The sequence below is a fragment of the Mytilus californianus genome, unplaced genomic scaffold, assembly GCF_021869535.1.
Source record: "Mytilus californianus isolate M0D057914Y unplaced genomic scaffold, xbMytCali1.0.p SCAF_3, whole genome shotgun sequence".
NCBI lineage: Eukaryota > Metazoa > Mollusca > Bivalvia > Mytilida > Mytilidae > Mytilus > Mytilus californianus.
This window is the reverse complement of record NW_026262679.1, coordinates 97,749,215-97,770,737: the sequence shown is the minus strand read 5'-3', so window position 1 is coordinate 97,770,737 and position 21,523 is coordinate 97,749,215. Positions and strand designations below refer to the sequence as shown.

General features: G+C 31.7%; 1 protein-coding gene across 2 annotated transcripts in view; it reads right to left on the bottom strand.

Moving 5' to 3' along the window:
- The window catches only part of LOC127733300 (cytosolic purine 5'-nucleotidase-like), a 108,839-nt gene that overhangs the window by 64,650 nt on the left and 22,666 nt on the right, over positions 1–21,523 (bottom strand). For both annotated transcript variants that reach the window (XR_007997069.1, XM_052242662.1), the window contains exons 4-5: positions 21,032–21,149; positions 2,248–2,343 (exon numbers count right to left, since the gene is read on the bottom strand). Coding sequence is in view for 1 of the 2 variants with exons in the window: in XM_052242662.1 (XP_052098622.1) it covers positions 2,248–2,343; positions 21,032–21,149 (214 nt within the window). In the remaining variant the exon portion in view is untranslated. The remainder of the gene's footprint in view (positions 1–2,247; positions 2,344–21,031; positions 21,150–21,523) is intronic.

Here is a 21,523-nt window from a genome sequence, read left to right as displayed (position 1 = left end):
TCAGACACATGAAATTAATAATGTATTGTTTTCTTTTTTTGTAAAAAATCACTATTTTGATTAATAAAAAGCATTTTTCTCGTTAGAATTAAATGGAGAAAATGGAATTTTAAGCAATAAAATATCCTATTTCTATTTCCCCAACACATTGTGTAAAATTGATGTGAAATATATAAATGGTCTACAGTTAGACATGTTGAAATAAACTGGAAAAAAAGTGACTGAATTAACTATATTTGTATATCATAAAACACTAACAGAAGAGCATTACCGTCGAATTTAATTTACTAGGAATGATTTCAACTAATTGAGAAAAAAAAATTCATAAGCAAATATGTAAAAGTCTTCAAACACTGGCAGAGATTTATGTGAAATTTTTAATTTATTTCGGCTTTATTTCTATGACCCAAGAGCTGTTCTTAAATAAACAAATGACTTTTCATGAAATATGCAATTTCTAAACAAAACAAACTGAAGTTTTCAGAGTTCATAAATGAATTCCATATGACTGACAGGTGTTAAACACTAAAATAGATATATCAAGTAGCTCTTTCTATGGATTTTGTGATCTTCTATAGTACATAGCCATATTGCTTCTTTCTGCTTCATCGTAACAAACGTTTGCTAAACTCATCTAATGAACAATTATTCGCACCTTCTACTCTTGAAATTGTGTAAGATAAGTTATGACTTCCTCCAAAACAAAGCACACCAATCATAATTTTATGAAAAAGTGCCTTTATGAGAAATTTTCTCATCATAATTTTCAACAGCAGCCTCAGTTTATGTTTCATACCACATGTATCTATATAGAAGTCCTACAGGGTTATGACAGAATATGTCATATCAAACGCTTTATGAATTTATGAATGGAGAAGATAAGCTTTTGTTTATGCCTTTTTTCACCAAAATACAACTTGTTGTTTATACAATATACAGGTCAAAGATGATCACACTGTACTAATACAGATCTTTGTAGTGCTTTGTGGATTGTTGTCTTTCTTTTTTTTTTCTTTTTCTTTTTTTTTTGCCAGGATATCGCTGGTTTCTCCTGGAATTATTCTTGATTGTCTCTTTGTTGTCTTCTGCCACTTTTTTATAAACTTATTAATACAAGCTGGTGATCCTAAACAAGTTGTGCAAATAAAAGATGTTTTAAACAAGTTTTCTGAGAGTATTGCATGGCAATACATAGTTCCCTACCGGTTAAAAATTCATTGTACTGGAACAAAGTGCTAACTTGATCTATAACTTGTCATGGTGTAAACTTTATAACAAATATCAAGTCAATATCTTCAAGCATGACAAAAAAAAGTGTGGAAAGCTGATTATTAAAGTGAATTTTCTAAGTCCAAGGACCATAACTCTGCACAAAATAATCAGACCGGAACAAAATTCGAACTTGATCTGAAGCTTTCATGATAAAACTATATACCAATTATCAAATCAATATCTTCAAGTATGACTAAAATAAATGAGGAATGTGTCCATGGGACACAGATGATGCCCCCACTTGCATATCATATTAAGTTATAAAGGGACATAACTGAAGAACAGTAAAAGTGACGCTACCAAAATTTGTACTTGATCTGAGTTTTGTAGTAATAAGTATTGTGTATAAGTTTCATAAAATGGAAACGAAAAATTCAGCAATTTTTCCATTTGTAAAGGGGCATAACTCTAGAACGGTTAAAGTGACACCACCAAAATTCAAACTTGATCTGTATTTTGTGATAATAAGCATTGTGTATAAGTTTCAAAACATTTGGTTGAGGCAAACTTAAGTTAGAGAACGGAAACCAACTATGGGACGTACAGACGGACAAGGGTAAAACTTAATGCCCGCTCCGCTTGGCTTCAACAATTACAATATGTCAACATCTTAAAAATGGCTTGAATTTAACATTTCAAACTAACATAAATACAAGTATTGTCTTGCTAAGTATACCACCACTTTTTGTTCAAAAGTATCAGAAAACAAGAAGTTCCGGTAGTTGTCTTACAGATCTGAAAAGCTCACACCTGTAAAAACTCATCACTGTCAAGCTGCTGACAACAAATGAAGTCATTCTGATTAGGAGTTGCTGAGAAAAGTTTGATGAAAATATTATTTGGACGAACGAAAGGACTAACATTTATTTATATATTGAACATGTGAATTCATACCATTCGTTTTCTGTAACAGTGTTTTCTTGAATATACTTGTTCAATCGAATATCTAATTGAAAATAAAAATGAATCACTTACCTATTCATGAACTTGAAACCATGAACACAGACCATAATGTTTCCAAATGGGTCACATTTCAGCAGATTTCCATATGTGGAATCAAACCATAGTCCTCTGAAACAAAAATAAAAGGATCAGTAAAAGTTTAATAGACTTGTTTTTTATAAGAGAAGATGAAATAAAGCTATATAAACCATATAACTATATATAGCGAGTCCAGAGGATATTGATGTCCGCACCCTTAATTAAAATCTGAGAAAAAAATACAACGTATACCTACAGATAAAAGTCAATTAGAGTGTCACATGCCATACATGCATGTCATCATGAAGATAAATGGGGAATGTGTCCATGGGACACAGATGATGCCCCCGCTTGCATATAATGTTATAAAGGGACATAACTCAAGAACAGTAAAAGTGACACTACCCAAATTTTTACTTGATCTGTGTTTCGTGGTAATAAGCATTGTGTATACGTTTCATTACATTTGGTCGAGGAAAACTTAAGTTAGAGAACAGAAACGAAAAATCCAGCAATTTTTCCATTTGTAAAGGGGCATTTCTCTAGAACAGTAGAAGTGACGCCACAAAAATTCAAACTTGATCTGTGTTTTGTGGTAATATGCATTGTGTATAAGTTTCATAACATTTGGTTGAGGCAAACTAAAGTTGGAGAACGGAAACGAAAAATTTAGCAATTTTTCCATTTGTAAAGGGACATAACTCAAGAACAGTAAAAGTGACACTACCCAAATTTTTACTTGATCTGTGTTTCGTGGTAATAAGCATTGTGTATACGTTTCATTACATTTGGTCGAGGAAAACTTAAGTTAGAGAACAGAAACGAAAAATCCAGCAATTTTTCCATTTGTAAAGGGGCATTACTCTAGATCAGTAGAAGTGACGCCACAAAAATTCAAACTTGATCTGTGTTTTGTGGAAATAAGCATTGTGTATAAGTTTCATAACATTTGGTTGAGGCAAACTAAAGTTGGAGAAAGGAAACGAAAAATTTAGCAATTTTTCCATTTGTAAAGGGGCATAACTCTAGAACGGTAAAAGTGACGCCAACAAAATTCAAACTTGATCTGTGTTTTGTGGTAATAAGCATTGTGTATAAGTTTCATAACATTTGGTTGAGGCAAACTAAAGTTAGAGAACGGAAACCAATTTTGGGACGTACGGACGGACGGACGAATGTACGTACAGACGGACAAGGGTAAAACTTAATGCCCCCTCCGCTAGGGTGGGGCATGTAGCGAGGGGCATTAAAATAGGATCTAAGTCTCAAATTGCAAGGGTTGCACAGAATGTTTCTCTAAAATGAACGTGTAAATTCAGAAATTATAGTGATGTTCTTAATAATGCAAAATATGTGACAGTTTTATTTCAGGTTAGCAATAATAAAACTCATATTCATGATTTCAGTAGTGGTTTTCCTTCATAAAATAATTTTCAATCTCATTAATAAGTTTCTGAATTTTTGCCAATGGTCAAGAATTTGCAATTATAAATGCACGCTTCAATTTCTGAATTTACAGTACTGTAAATTCAGAAATTATTGCGTGCATTTATTATTGCGATTTTGTCATTTTAGACTTAAATGCAATTTTAATTTTTACGTTTTTGAGAAAAATCCTGTTTAGTTCATATGAAATATTTCACAATGCAAGTTTAAATTATTGCTTTTACAACTCTGTTGCATTTGTCGCAATAATAAAAACCTCGCAATAATTTCTGAATTTACAGTTTATGGTAACATTAAATGTAAATGTAGAAAGACCAAATTCCAAATCTGGAAAAATTCCTCGAACAATTTCATAATAGCCAGTGCAAAATAGATGTGCAACCTTTCATGAAGTTTTAAGGTTCTGGGTTGAAAACTGTAGGAAAAATGGTTGAAAAAAATCATTAAACAATTCCATAAAAGCAAGTTAACAACTACACTGTAACATTTCCATGGTTTCAAGGATCTGGGTGGTAAAATGTAAGTGTAAAAACAAAATATCTCCAATGTGTTGAGAAGTTTCAGAAGACTGCAATGATGATATGATCTTTTGTTTATGAGAAACAGATTAACAGAATCTATATAATATCAGACCATTTGATTGCCAGAATACAAGTATTAATTTAAATCAAATCAAATATTTTATTATACTAATCATGTGGACCCACTGGGGGCAATAACAGATTAAACAATCATTATTTTAGATAAACAACCTAGTACATACACCATCAATATAGAATACAAATGATCATTTGTATGGCAATATTGATGCTTATATGAGCAGGGAATTCAACTAAGGATTAAAAACTGTAAATTCAGAAATTATTGCTATGTTTGCGAGAACCCCTCAGGGGGTTCACGCCTATATATTGGTGAGTTTTGGTAACTTCTATGGGCCATTCAGATGTCCCCGGAAACAAGATTCTTGGAACATCTCAAAAATTTCGATCATTTATACAGATAGTTTTCTTTATTTTTGATACGGTCCCTCTATGTATAGGCTACCATGTGAGATTGTATATTTCAATCAAAGTACTGAAGTACTGAACATCGGATGACCACAAGTTCTTGAGGATGGTCAAAAGCACTTGTCTCAGAAAAAAAACAACATATCTCTTTACCTGAAACTGAGGTTAATGTACAGAGATATATTTTTTTCTAGACAAGTGCGTGCGAGTATGATGAATAAATGACAGGAAATTCAACTTCACCGTAATAACTATTATATTGTAGTGATACAAATCAGTATACACTGATTTGTTGTTATATATTATATTAAAATAACAGTTACATATATATATGATTTGCTTCCGTTTGTATATTATTCTATTCTACTGTTCTAATAATAGTGCAATGCAAGTGCATGGTGGACACTTTTCTGTAAAAATTCGATTTTTCTAAGATTGGATACGAGTAGGCATTCATATTTTCCCGCAAAAACAATTACAGAGTTACCGGTCCTGTCGCAAAACGTTCTTTGAGATATTCTTCCGCATGCTTTAACACAATTTTTCGGTACGTGTGCATTGATATTATCAATGATTTTTTACTTATATATATATATCTAACTACAAAACATTTTCACATTTTTAATTTATGTTGTAAACAAAAATATTTTTATCAGTATTCATTGAAGAGATGTATTTATATCAAATGACAAGGAATGTTATTTTGCACTCGTTTATGTGCGCATATTTATCATGTTTATAGATCGGTTACAAACCCAAAACTAATTTACATAAATGGAAATCTAGGCGATAGCAATACATCAGAATGACCTCAAGGTCATCGCGATGTAAAAATCAAACTTTTGTTGTAGATTGGATAGTAAAAAATTTGACTATATTGCAGTAAAAAAATCATTTATATATTCCAACGTATTTGCCTTTTGACAGAACATATGCGTTTTAATGTGAATGTTTATTAATTATATCAAGTATAATGATAAAGTAATAATATAATTCATGTTTTGAGACGGTCCCTGTACACGTTTCGTATGTAGTATTTAATAATAATTCTTTATTGTCATATAAGTACAACATGATACTTATGACATAATACAAATAATAACAACAACAAAAAAATAAACTGTTAATACAACGTGCTATTGTGCATTCTGAGAAAAAAACACTATAATTATTATGTCCCAGAATAAACTGATTATTTCTGAACGTTTATCCCGTGATAATTTTTAGACGCAATTATAAGCAACATGTGATCAAATGTCGGAAAGAAAAGAGAATTAACAAAACAATATTTCTGTTCACAAGGATTTTTAATTCTTGCATCTCACAAAAAAACTTGATTAATATTTTAAAATTATCATTTTCATTAATAATTACTACGTTATTTCATACCGTTTTAGTATGGTTTTGTAAGTCTCTGCTGCTTGTATTTTGTATAGCATTCATAAAATGAAAAGTTAGACTTGAAGAAGAGATTGATTTGATACAAAATGTCCATCAGTAAATACTTGAAGATTGTGTTTATTGACAGTATATTTTAAATTTTCGGAAAAGATTTTATTTACAGAAATGTGTGTTAATGATACCACTGCTGGTGGACTATCAATCACCGAGGGTATCATCAGCTCAGTAGTCAGTACTTCAGTACTGACATGATTTATAACAAACCTTTCTAAAGTTTTGCGTTTATAAATTTTGAAATTATAAAGAAACTAAGGTTTCAACTCCTTCAGGCAAAGTTAAAATTGACCTAAATAAATGGATTTGGCTAATTTTTTTAGGTCCTTTTGGGTATATAGCTATTCAATTGTTTCGGTTTTTATACATCCTTGGCTTTGAGAGTTCCTGATGAGGGTAAATCCAGAAAAGCGCTTTGGACGCATGAATTTTATAACGTGTTGTTTTTATTTTTTTACAGCAAGGGGTGATACTGCTGCTGGTAGACTATCAGTCCCCAACAGTGTCACCAGCTCAGTAGTCAGTACTTCTTCGGTACTGACATGATTTATAACAAACCTTTCTAAAATTGTCCTTTAGAAATTAAGGTTTCAACTCCCTCTGGTAAAGTTGACCTTAGATGGATTTCAATTGTTTCGTTTTTTAAACATCCTTGGCTTTCAAATATTCGGCTTTGAGCATTCCTATGAATTCAAATCCAGAAAAGCGCTTTGGACACATTAAATTTATAATGAGTTGTTTTCAATTTTTTTCAAATTCATTTTGTTTTTGTTTTAATAGTTCAACTTTATAGCATCTAAATATTTGCAATATGGTGCGATTTTGTATATCCGATTTGACAACAATATCGCTTTCAATCACACAAATTACTGATTAAATGACAATGACAAACCACTTGAGGTAGGTAGTTTGAAATCCGAATTCAACTAACATTAGAATTTCACGGATTTTTCTCATTTTATATCTAAATTCAGGACACGGCAGTAAGAGCTTGGTATTTAATTATGAATCATCATCATCATTAAGGTATTCAGACCTCTAGCTGTTTCTCTTTTCTTTTTCTTCTTTTATTTTTTGAGAAACTGTCCTATTATAAACTTTGAAATTTTCTAAAAACTAAGGATTTTCTACCCCAGGTATGAATCACTTAGCTGTATTTGGCAAAACCTTTAGGAATTTTGGGTCCTCAATGCTCTTCATTTTCATACTTTATATGGTCTTCTTAACTTTTTTGATTCGAGCTTCACTGATGAGTATTTTGTAGACAAAATGCAGGTCTGGCAAAATTTTAATCCTGGTATCTGTTTAACCATGTTTAACCCCACCACATGTTTGGGTCCGTCCCAAGTCAGGAACCTCTATACTAGCCTTTGTTAGTCTTGTGTGTTTTTTTAAATTTTAGTTAATTTGTAGGTTTCGGAGTTTAGTGAGGCGTCCATTCGCTGCCGGATCACTATCCCTATGTCTTGCTTACTGTGACAGAAGTCGCAAGCTAGACAAAAATCATACCCCCACTTCCATTATATAAGAAACTACAGTTGTTAGTTTCAGAGTAGTCATGTATACAAAAATGCCTACCAGTATATGTCATATTTTCAGATATGATTATGTTCATGTTACGCTATGGACAGCAATAAAATTACATAAGACTAAAAGATTAAGTGAAACAACAATAAAATAAATGGAGAATGTGTCTACCAATGTGTGGGCCACAGATTTTAGACCAAAAATATTTATCATTTACTTTAGTATATAAAAAAATAACTTCCAATAAACTGCTTTGCCGAGCGCAGCTGGATACAACTGCAGAGGTCCAACCCTGAACAGTTGGGCCAAAAATGGACACAATATTCAAGCTTGATACAGGTCTGAATTTTGATTGTAATTAAATATTTGACACATTATAGGTTTCTGACACAGAATAAATGTAGTCTAAGAACTTGAAATTGGTTATATGATTTGAATTTATATTCAATTGAAGATTTCTTGCTGTTGTGCAATACACTGTGATGTTGCGCAATACTTCGTAAATCTGTTGTCAGACTATATGCAAAGAATAAGCAAAATAAATTGTGACCCCTAATTTTTTTTTTTGAAAATTGATAATTTCTTAAATCTTGAGGGAAAAAAATTGACCCCCCCCCCCCCCCAATTTTTTTTTTACCCCCTCCAAAAATAATAATATTTGAAGAAATTTTATTTTTGTAAAATGTGGTACAATTTGAGAGACATCCATACACTTAAACACAAGTTACATACAGACGAACGGGACGGACAATGGTAACACTTAATGCCCCCTCCACTATGGCGGGGGCATAAAAAAGAGATATTTTTTAAGACAAATATGATCTTTGATAATCTCTGATATAAAAATAAGGAGATGTGGTAGGATTGCCAGTATGACAAAACTATTCACAAGAGACTAAAGGTCAAATATGAAGACAGTATATATATATTCTCAACTTTTCCAGACTGTGGACCTTTTCCAGTTTGACAAATTTAACATAAACACTATTGTTGGTCATGAACATTTTGTGTAAATTGGTTGCTGTCTCATTGGCATATACTCCTTTTCTCCCTTTATTCATTAAAATCTAACATCAAGGTCACAATGAAGTAATATGTAGCATAACTCATCAGTTTCTTCCGGAAATCTTCATAGTTCACCTGCAGTGGTGATATGAAAACCCAAGTATTTTATATTCTGCTTCCAATTATCACATATGAAATTTCCATTAAAAATTTCTTTACAGTGTCAAGATTTCAAGCATGCTTATCTTCAAAATTACAGCATAACTTGGCAGGAAGTCATTCACAAATGATGACAGTTTCAGATACCAACTAATGTCACAAATTTTCTTATCGGAAAATCAAATTTTGACTGAAAATTACAAAACAGTAAAAAGCTCTCTAAACAGGAAATGCTATAAAAACTGCTTCTCTTTTTGAGAGTAAAAGTTAAAGACTATTAGCGTTCTTTGTAATTAATAAGAACAGCTGACTTTTAAAATGCTACCATCGTAAACACTTAAAAAAACATGAACAGCATCCTCTTTATATCCTTCCTACTTAGACATTAGGTCGCACAAAAAATAATTTAAAATGGACAAATCAAGTAAATTTGATCATGATGTTCACAGTTTGGCCATTTCCTGTCATCATGTCCATATCAAATTAGAAAATTGATATTCAAATGAAAAAAATCGTAAATTTGTATAAATTAATCCACTTTTTTTCTATAAAGTTAACAATCAGCATAAGGCAAGGAGTTATTGACAGAATTTTCTTTTTTGTATTTGCATTTTCTATAACTTGGGGTCTTTGATCAGCTAAAATGCTCCTAATTTGACCAAAAATCGTCTTCTTGATAACTGTACTCCATAAATAAAATGAACATGCTATGGATTAAGTAACCCTAGTAAATTAAAACTAGAGGCTCTCAAGAGCCTGTGTCGCTCACCTGTATTAACTGATGCTTTGGAAATCATGTAAAATAAGGTTAAAATCATAATTAATAGTATTAGATATTAGATATTATAATGATATCTAAGATAATAACAAAAAACTGCAAAATTTCTGTATAATTACTAACTCAGGGGCAGCAACCCAACAACGGGTTGTCTGATTAGTCTGAAAATTTCAGGGCAGATAAATCAAAATCTGATGAACATTTTTGCCACCTGTCAGATTTGCTCTAAATGCTTTAGTTTCAGAGATATAAACCCAAAACTGCATTTTACCCCTATGTTCTATTTTTAACCTTCGGGCCAGGTGAGTTAAAAATATAGTGTTACAAATTACTGGTCAATATAAGTTAAGCCCAACTAACCAACATTGGATTACATAATCATTTTGTTAAAGGAGGCAACATAGAAAATGAATGGCATTTTAAGCTGGAGCACCTGAGATCACCCCCAGTTTTTGGTGGGTTGTGTTTTGTAGACTATTGTTTGTCTTTTGGTCATTTTTCATGTTTTGCCATGGCATTGTCAGTTTGTTTTCCACTTTTGAGTTTGACTTTCCCTTTGGTATCTTCCCCTCTCTTTTAAGTGTGTGAAACTTAATTGCACTAATTACGCAATAGCAAATTCATTTGCTGTTAATTTATAAACTGTTCTGCAGATAAAAAACAATCTGTGTAACATATTTGTTTTCTTCATTATTTTGTACATAAATTAGGCCGTTAGTTTTCTCGTTTGAATTGTTTCACATTTGTCATTTGGGGCCTTTTATAGCTGACTATGCGGTATGGGCTTTGATCATTGTTGAAGGCCGTACATCGACCTATAGTTGTTAATTTCTATGTCATTTGGTCTCTTGTGGAGAGTTGTCGCATAGGCAATCATACGACATTTTCTTTTTATAATCATTTTAATTGAGTAACACATTTTTTCTTGGTACTTATTCAAAGACCTTTATATCATAACTGCTATATCATATTATAACCAATTATAAATTTTATTTTCAATTATCAACATGAAAATAATGCCTCAACTGACCAACTGTGATGACAATCAACCATCTGTGCATTACTAGTTCTGATCAATACCAAGATCATGTCAATACTGCAGCAAAAAAAACTAGAGGCTCTCAAGAGCCTGTGTCGCTCACCTGATTCTACTTTGGTTTTGGAAATCATGTAAAAATAGATTAAAATCATAACAGATACCCTAATAATGAGTGAGGCCAAATTTGGTTTAATATTGGTCCTGTAATTTAATAAAAAATCCTGGTGGCCATCTTGAACAGTAAATCGGCAACAAAGTAGCAACACTTCATCAGCACCTCATAAGAAACATTTATGCCATGTTTTGGTTTCATTCCATTCAGTGCACCTCTAGAAGAAGCATTTGTATGTATTTCCCATAGGGTCTTATGTTAAAGGAAGTCCCCCCATTGGCGGCCATCATGGATGAAAGATCAGCTTCAAAGTAACAAAACTTAGTCAGCACCTCATAGGGAACATTCATGCCATGTTTGGCTTCAATCAATTCAGTATGTGGTTCTCTAAAAGAAGACATTTGTATGTATTGTCCATAGGGTCCTTGGTTTGGACTTCAAGTTCCCATGGGAACCAACTGTGCTCCTCTTCTTGCCCACTTGTTCCTTTATTCATATGAGGCTGACTTCATACAGGAACTTCTTAGGAAGAAAGAAAAGAAGTTAGCAGTATCCTTTAACTTTACTTTCCACTATATAGATGATGTTCTCTCACTAAATAATTCAAAATTTTGTGACTATGTTGAAAGCATCTATCCCAACGAACTTGAGATAAAAGATACAACAGATACAGTTAAGTCTGCCTCATATCTTGACTTACACTAGGAACTAACAATGAAGGTCAGTTGAAAACAAAACTTTACGACAAAAGAGATGATTTCAGCTTCCCAATTGTGAACTTTCCATTTCTATGTAGCAACATTCCAGCAGCGCCTGCATACCGAGTATATATGTCCCAGTTGATATGATATTCCAGGGCTTGTATTTCCTATCATGATTTCCTTGATAGAGGGTTGCTGCTTACAAGGAAGCTATTAAACCAAGAGTTCCAAGTGGTGAAGTTGAAATCATCCCTTCGTAAATTTTATGGACGCCATCACGAGTTGGTTGACCGTTATGGAATAGATGATAGCAGATATGTTCCAAATGTCGTAACTACAATCCCGTCCTCTTTTCCCCCGAATGTGAACCTTCTGATTTAAACTTATTACCGGGTTTGTACTAATATGAGCAACATGATGGGTGCCACATGTGAATCTGCTTACCCTTCTAGAGCACTTGAGATCACCCCTAGTTTTTGGTGGGGTTCGTGTTGCTCAGTCTTAAGTTTTCTATGTTGTGTTTTGTGTACTATTGTTAGTCTGTTGGTCTTTTTCTTTTTTAACCATGGCATTGTCAGTTTATTTTTGACTTATCTCTGTAGCCTAACCATTTGAAATATATAAGTGCATTTTTTAATGATCAAACTCCTGTAACTCTTTCACCAATATTCTGACTCTATGAATGCTCAATGAAGAAACAGGTGCAGGGGTGCAGGGGAAAGTGTTCCAGCTTTTCTAACACAAACAAACTAACAAAAATTAAATGAACTATGTCTGATGAAAAAATGACCCCATAGGAAAACCAGAAAACCTATGTATTGGTACCAAATCTTAACCAAAATAAGAAAAGGGTAAAATTCCAGTGTTTAGACATTACTTCCTTTCCAAGAATATATATTGGCCCCAAAAATTCAAAACCTCAAAAATTCAAAACTTCAAAAATTGTATCAGCTGTTTGTCCAATTACAAGCTTTTTAGAAAAGCTACTAACTTTCTAATTGAAGCTTTTCAGAAAGCTATTTAGAGAAGTTATAACTTTTTCAACTACCCACAATGTAATGGTATGCAATGGCTGCTACCCTATACAAAAGAAATACAAGTCAAATTTTTACAGAATACAAAATGCAAAAATTATAGTGTATAATTTAAATGTCGCTGTTATCATCATTCTAACTTGAAGATAGGTAACACCCCACCCACCATGCTCATAATATGTAACTGCAAAATCTCTGAATGTAAGATACTTCTATAAAAATTATCTTTACAAGAAAGACAAAATACTACAGAGATTGTCAAATTTTTAATTTGTTTTATTAAAGATTCTGTTTTTGTTTGAAATATGAAAAAAGCTCTGTTGAAAACCTTTTAAGCTCCTGAATCCTAAGAAAAATATTGCCATAATTTCAGTTATGTAAGATTAACAATTTTATTATTCATAGTAACACCTTCCTTTTAGTGAACAGGGAGTCCATAGTATGTGTTCAATTGTTTGTCACAAATCCCCCTGACCAGTCATTGGATTTCAATTTTCACATTTTGATCAGAGTGATTTTTGGGAGTTTAAAAAGGGACATAACTCTAGAACAGTAAATGACTCACTGCCCAAATTCAAACTCTGTCTACATGTTGTGGTTCTTAGCATTGTGTATGAGTTTCATAAAATTTGGATGAAAAGCTGAAGTAAGAATGCGGAAACAAAAATGAGACGGATGGAAAGACAGAAAGACGGAAAGACTGAAAGGACGGCCAGAAGAACAGACGGTCAAGGTTAACACTTAATGCCCCATAGCCTACAACAGGTGCATAATTGTACCAATTCGTGATAGCTCTACTTACAAAATTCTAGTTTCCTAAAATCTTTTCAATTAAAATGCTTTATGACAAAAGAAGAGTCTGTCTTTCATAATATTCCTTACTTCAAAATGGTTTTCAAATAATAATAATATATTTTCATTTCTTATAAGAAGACTTATAAACAATTTTGGTATGTTTATGTTCAATGACTTTTTGAGAAAAAAGTGCTCTTGCCACAAATAACATGTTACATAGTCAATGTGTTCAACTTCCATAAATCAATCAATCAATGATTTACTTTTACATAATCATCATGAATATATTGCTTGATGACATCATTATCACAACTTCTGATTGGTGAGATCAATGTGATAAAATTATAGAAAACTTCATCCTTTAAGTATTCAAAAACCTTAGGCCTATAAACACAATCATATCATTGAATTAGAAATGCTTATTATAAAAAAACCAACTAAGAGTATTGTGTCATAATAGATCTCTCATCTATAATCTAATGTCGTATCTTAATTTCCTGCAAATTAAAACATGTAAAGACTGCTACACTAATGATCACAAAAACCTTAATACACATAATTACCAAAGATAAAAAAAACCACCCGCCAAACGCTGCACAAATTGTTTGCATAATTCTGTCAATGTAGCATGAAAGTGAGAAAAAGATGAAAAGTCAATAATTGCCAGCTCTTCAACTGTGATTTTTTTTGTCGATGAGTAAATGCATGAAATTGCACCGTGCATACCATTCCACAATATCACTCTATCTTCCATTTGGCAACTTTCACAACATGTGTAATATATTGTTACTGTTTAAAAAGATTTATGGGGACATCGGAACCATTAAGTTTTGGCATGGATGGTAGACACCTACTATACACAGTAGTACTACAACAGTATGATACAAAGCTGTAAGCCTTTCACCATGCTTCTTCAATTATAATGTCACAATGATACAGCAATAAAAAACAAAATCCACTGAATTATTTAACTTACAACAAAAATCCGAATAGTTCTTAACAAATTTCTTATTACTCATCTTCTTACTTGAATTTTCCTTATCTGCATCTCTTTAATCAGTTGTAAGATCTTGCATTTGTTATTGGTCAAGTGAACAAGCTTGCTTTCAATGACTTTAATTTAGATTTACATGATTTCAACCTGAAACAATCTATGAAAGCTAACTTGACTACAGGACCAGCTGTTGTGAAGAATACACAAACGATCTCAGTATTTGACAGTTCTGTTGACAACTTCAAAAGAGGTGTTTGTGGAACTTTCATATTGACACAACTAAGACAAAAGATAGAACTTATTCTAAAACAGGGGGTTTGTAGGCCATAGGGGTAGAAATCAGACAAGAAATAATTTTCCTTTTGTTGCTCTGCTGCTAATTTTACTATTTTCTCCATTCTCAATTTCAGATTTAAAAAATGAAACTGTCCAAGTTATAGAAACATCATCATTCATTCAAATTTAAAGAAGAATCAATAAATGCTTGGAAAAATTTGTCATGCTTTACACAATTTTTTGAATTTTTTTCTCCATCTTAAATTGAAAAGTAAGTTGAAAGACAAAACTTATGAGATTGGAGGTGCATAAGGTGGGTAAAAATATAACCTTTATCTCAGCAATCACGAAAATGACAGGTGTCAGAAAAAACAAACAAAACTGTCTAGAACAAATGTTCATAATGGCCAATTCACCAACTGACCATAACACTTTATTACAATTCTAAGTTCTCTTTTGTAAATTAAGACAAAGAATTATTTTATTGCACAAATGTGTTGTCAATTTGTTTTCTTTCTGGCTTAGATTGTCTACTTCTTGAGAGGTGAATGAAACATACATCTTGAAGAGTCTTAATATGTTCATTTCCTTCTGTCTATATGTTTCTCCTAACTATAACTACTGTTTAATTGGCAGTCTTAATAACCTTTAACATCTGTAAATCATCACAAACAATAAGGTTGTTAGTAATCTGACCTAATTTCCATAAAAATAACATAAAATTTAGTGAAATTTTGACCTAAAAACTACTCATGAATCTCAGGGCACTAAAGAAGATGCACAGAAACTATAACAAAGACATTTCAGAAACTGCATCATTTTGAACTTGACTGTTGCTAATAATAAAATAATGTTATGTTTCTACACTTTTGACCTTGACATTGACCTTCACCTTCATTAGATGACACATGAGTAGCAATGTAAATTTTTTTGTATAGGTGTATTTTACCATTCTCACATTGCCCTAAACTCCAAGTCAACCTCTTCACATTTTTTAAGGCAGTGTTTGCATTGTTGTCTAGTTACAATGCTTCAAAATCAAAACTGTTTGAACCACATTGAACACCAGAAAGACCACATGAGAAAAACGTAGACAGATCTAATCATTTTTTCAGAATTTGGATGTAAATTACTTGGCCAAACTGTTTTTCACTTGTAATTTAAAATAATGTTTTTTTATTTCTTGGTATTTAAACCTTGATTTTCAAACTTGGCTCAAAGACTATTTCAAGTGTTTTGATAGTTAGTTCGTTTCATAAATTGTTTACATTTTGACTTTAATGTCTGCATGTTGCTACTGCAATTTAACAAAAATTGAAAATCCATGTTTCAAACGAATTGGGAGTTCTTGGCTAAGTTCGAAATGCCTCTTTAACTCTTTGTAAAACTTTAAACGATTACTTCTAAACAATACATGCAGTTGCAACTCAAAGCTATATTTCTTTTAACTACTGAATCTTAAACAAAAATATATGGTAAGAAGATTGATTTTACAAACATCAGGACTGAAAGCCATTATATAGTAATTTCATTGTGCCTAACATCTGGTTTGCTAAAATAAGACAGAAATTAAGTTTAAAGTGAACGTTTATGTAACTCTGGCGGGGAGATTAATTAAGCCAATCAGAGAGTATTTATTTTGATTGGTGAAGGGAACCACTTTAATCTTCAGGTGCCAAAAACTTTTTCTTTTCCTTTTTTTTTTGGCAAACTTCATTCACCTGTGTTAGATCTGTTATAAACAAACACCATTACCTGGCCATTCTTGCTAGAAAAGTTAAAGCGCTAAGCCCCCCAATTTCAGTTGAAAAATAGACATTATTTGGCCACTGAAAATGCAAAAAAGAGTATAAATCTTTTTTAAAAACTTGTTAAAAGCAGTTTTTCAACTACATAGATTTTCGTTAATTTTCAAAGTGTTGTCAGATTAGTAAATATATAGAGTGCATGTAAAAAACAACTAGGTAATTTACCACATACTGTTTGTCTATATAAATATGAACAACACTTCACAAGAAAATATTTACTTGATTCTTTCATTGATTGTTGATTTTAGTAATTTCAATCATAATTTCATTTAGGTTTTTTGTCATGTAAATTAAGCAGGGATGGAATCCAGGATTTTTGAAAGGGGGACATGATTCCTGATAACTGAATATATAATTTTTTGGGACAATTTTATACTAAAATTTATATATTTTTAAGGAATGACTGTAATATTTTTTCTGTCTATGAAGAAATAACATCAAAAATGTGGTGCACACTGAATAATCCGTGTAGTGGGTTATTTAAAAGTGTGCACCACATTTTTTAGGTTATTTCGAATAGACAGAAAAAATATTACAGTCATTCCTTATAATTTAATTCTAAATTCCATTTTAAAGGAGTAAATCATGAAAAAAACCTTGATGACGTCACGGTCACATGACGAAAAAACACTTTCAGCCAATCAGAAGACATGTTACATCCAAAATTAAATTATTGTGAAATACATGATTTTTTTTTTTTTTGGCCCTCTACGACCCCTCTGCCCCCTGAATCCTCCACTGTTATGGGAATCCTACTTGTATTATAAGAACTTCTGTTGAAGTCAAAAAAAACAAACACAAACTCTTAAAACCAAACTGTTCAGATATGTAAGGAAAACAGTAAATTGAAATGGGAAATCCTAATTTCTTAATCAGCAAGACTCTAGCATGAAATTGGAAAACGACAATTAAAAACACTACTTAAGGACTGCAACCAATTAAATCAGTTCAAACTCATATAAGTATTTTAGATTTTGAAAATTTAATTGTTTATTAATTGAACAGAAACATCTGCCAAAATCAGTAGTGCACATCTTGAATTATTCATTTCAAGTACTAAATGGTAAAAACAAAGTAACCTTTAGTATATAATGTGCTGCTATATAAAAATGATTTCAGGATGACACTAAAACAGATTTTCAAAGTCATTTTCATAGGCTAAACAAAGTCAATAAAATGCTGAATCTGCAAAAAATTGAACAATCAAACACCAAGACAAATCAATAGAGTCTACGATGGTAGACAACAATTCATACCATTTGTGTAAAGCTCTATATTACTGGAATCTAGATCAGTTGTGAATCAATGTAATGTCACCAAAATCAAGAAAGCAAAGGCAGTTATCAGGTCAAATACAGCATCAATGACTGAAACCTAAGAATGGATCCCTCTCTTAAATTTCCTGACTGTGTCCATCAATACATAAAAAGAATAACATGCACAAATTGCAGTGGGTGATTCCAGTTTTTTACATGTGCATGCATATGGAATATTGCAAAATCTCAAGATATTCAAAGTAACAAAGTTCTTCTGTTTTTTCAGAATTGTGCAACAGTTTTGTACTTCTGTTAACAATAAATCCTACATTGCTTCAATCATGGAAGTATTCATTTTTACTTCCATGCTTCAATAAAATCATCCACTGACAACTGTATTCAATTAAACAACAAATATAAATCAATCGAAAAAAGAAAACAAAACATATTTTCTTCAGTGATATGATACCATTTAATGTTCAATTTTTGTGCAGTAAATCACAGCATCAATATAAAAGTTCTGAGGAGTAATGAATACATAATATTAAACAATTAACTCAAATTTCATCATTAATTTTAAGCTTGGCATTGATGGGAAGAAGATCATTTTATATTCCTATCATGAAGACCAAGGAGCTGCCAGGCAGAGGAGGATTATCTAAATCTATATAATGAGCTGCTATAGTCAATTAAGAGTGCGAAAACATCTTTATATTAAGTGACCATTGTTGATGTGTTTAGTTTTGTTTGAAGTAAACATCAATTTTGATAGATTGAAGTCAAAACTTTAAGAGGTTTAATTACAAAATATATGGCATCAAAAGTTTTAACTACAAGGAATGCTATCAAGTGGGCATTTGATTTGCCTCCGGAAGTAATAAAAACTATGGTACTTGACCTGTCCTGGAGTGGATTGAGACCAGAGGTCATCAGGATCTATTTTGCATTACTATAGACTTTTTCTTAAAAAATGAAGTTTCAGAATGAAATATTCAGCTGGACAAACCTGATTTGGTACAAAAAATGAAATAAGCAGAACTTGCTATATTCTGATAAAATCTAAAAGCAGCTAGTGATGACTATGAAGTGTTAATTTACCAAAAAAATTTGTAAGGGTTCCGCGGAAACCCAGTGTCTCGCCTACTTTTGCTGTTAATTGCAGGCTCAACAAAAATGAGGAAAAAAATCATTAAAAATATTCCTTTAGATACTATTTTTTGATTGTAAGAAGCTTCTGTCAAAGTTTGGTATAAATCCAGGATAGTTTATGAATCTAATAAATGTTTTAAAAACTTTAACTGCAGACTGTATTTAATGTTAACTGGATGAAAAACTAAGTCCATTTATAAGTAAAATACGGATAAACAGGTACAAAATTTTAACAAAATTTCCTTCTAGATACCAGCTTTTGATCATAAACAAGCTTCTGTCCAAGTTTGGTACAAATCCAGGATAGTTTAAGAAAGTTATTAAAATTTTAAAAACTTTAACCACAGAGTGAATGTATTGTTTCCTGGTGGAAAAACTAAGTCCATTTATAAGTAAAATACGGAAAAAATGAATTTTTTTTTTAACAAATTTACTTCTGGATACTATCTTATGATCATAAAGAAGCTTCTGTCCAAGTTTGGTACAAATCCAGGATAGTTTAAGAAAGTTATTAAAATTTTAAAAACTTAACCACAGAGTGAATGTAATGTTTCCTGGTGGAAAAACTAAGTCCATTTACAAGTAAAATACGGAAAAAATGAATTTTTTTTTTAACAAATTTACTTCTGGATACTAGCTTTTGATCATAAACAAGCTTCTGTCCAAGTTTGGTACAAATCCAGGATAGTTTAAGAAAGTTATTAAAATTTTAAAAACTTTAACCACAGAGTGAATGTATTGTTTCCTGGTGGAAAAACTAAGTCCATTTATAAGTAAAATACGGAAAAAATGAATTTTTTTTTTAACAAATTTACTTCTGGATACTATCTTATGATCATAAAGAAGCTTCTGTCCAAGTTTGGTACAAATCCAGGATAGTTTAAGAAAGTTATTAAAATTTTAAAAACTTAACCACAGAGTGAATGTAATGTTTCCTGGTAGAAAAACTAAGTCCATTTACAAGTAAAATACGGAAAAAATGATTTTTTTTTTTAACAAATTTACTTCTGGATACTATCTTATGATCATAAAGAAGCTTCTGTCCAAGTTTGGTACAAATCCAGGATAGTTTAAGAAAGTTATTAAAATTTTAAAAACTTAACCACAGAGTGAATGTAATGTTTCCTGGCAGAAAAACTAAGTCCATTTACAAGTAAAATACGGAAAAACAGTAATTTTATTTTAACAAATTTACTTCTGGATACTATCTTATGATCATAAAGAAGCTTCTGTCCATGTTTGGTACAAATCCAGGATAGTTTAAGAAAGTTATTAAAATTTTAAAAACTTAACCACAGAGTGAATGTAATGTTTCCTGGCAGAAAAACTAAGTCCATTTACAAGTAAAATACGGAAAAAATGAATTTTTTTTTTAACAAATTTACTTCTGGATACTATCTTATGATCATAAAGAAGCTTCTGTCCAAGTTTGGTAGAAATCCAGGATAGTTTAAGAAAGTTATTAAAAATTCAAAAACTTTAACCACAGAGTGAATATTTGTGGCCGCCGACGCCGACGGAATGTAGGATCGCTATGTCTCACTTTTTCGACTAAAGTCGAAGGCTCGACAATGAGCAAACAGTAAGAATCAATAGTAAAAAAGACTTTCTGGTTTCTGGTATATCTTCCAATATGATGCCATAATTATATATAGTTGCAATAGTTATGTTCCCCCACACATCTTTCTAAATTGGAAAGAAACAGGACAAAACATCCTCCCAAAAAATTTGACTTTACATTTCCTATTACATACAATTAAGCCCTCTTTTTTGCCCCTCGAAAATGTAATAATCAAGGACTTTCATCCCAATAAAATCTTTGTTCCTGTGATATAATGGTTATTTTTATATTTATCTCATTGAATATTTGTCTTGTATCTGTTCATTTCATATCCTTTATTTTTTCAATCTGCATACCTTCTTGCCTTCTCCCCAGCATGATACTACAAATGTATTACATACATGTATATGACAACTCCCTGTAAGACAATCTTTTAAAAAAAAAATCCTACAGATCATTACTGTGTAACAACCTATGACTTTTTCAGAAGCCATAGTGTACCTTTGATAACTATTAACAATAAATAGAGCCAACTCAATTTCCCTTGTGCTCAACTGCCAAAATACTACAGTATTCTATTTACAAATGTTTTAAATATCTTTTATAAAAGGATATTAATTATCTATCACATATGTCTCTCTCTGAGTCTCTCTCTTTCTGAATTTTCTATACAAACCTTATAGGGAATGTTGGATCATATTCAAACTCTCCTATGGGTTCAGGGTACCCCATCTCTAGCAATTTGTTCTTTATCAAATCAAACCCTAGGGTTTCATATTCTGGAGATTTGTACACTGAAAACAAAAGAATTTCAACATGTACATGTAATTACAATAAAAAAGAATAATGGAATAATGGAAAAGCCTAAAGAAAGTTGTCAAAACCTGATTGAATAGCATGACTGAATTTGGTTTTATATGATGGTGCCACTGAATTTTCAAAATCATAGTGGTCAGTTTTTGCAGAAAGAATACAGAATGTCTTCTTTGATATTCTTGAAAAAAATGTACCCTACACTGAAATATCAAGTGCACTCTGCTATATAACCCCTGCTTCGTACTGGATCAACATGCTAGCTCAAAGTGTCTGTAAGATAACATTCTACCCTACTGATTTTTTAGTCTTGTTTTGGTCACCCCAGGTAGCCAACACATGACCTCCTGCATTT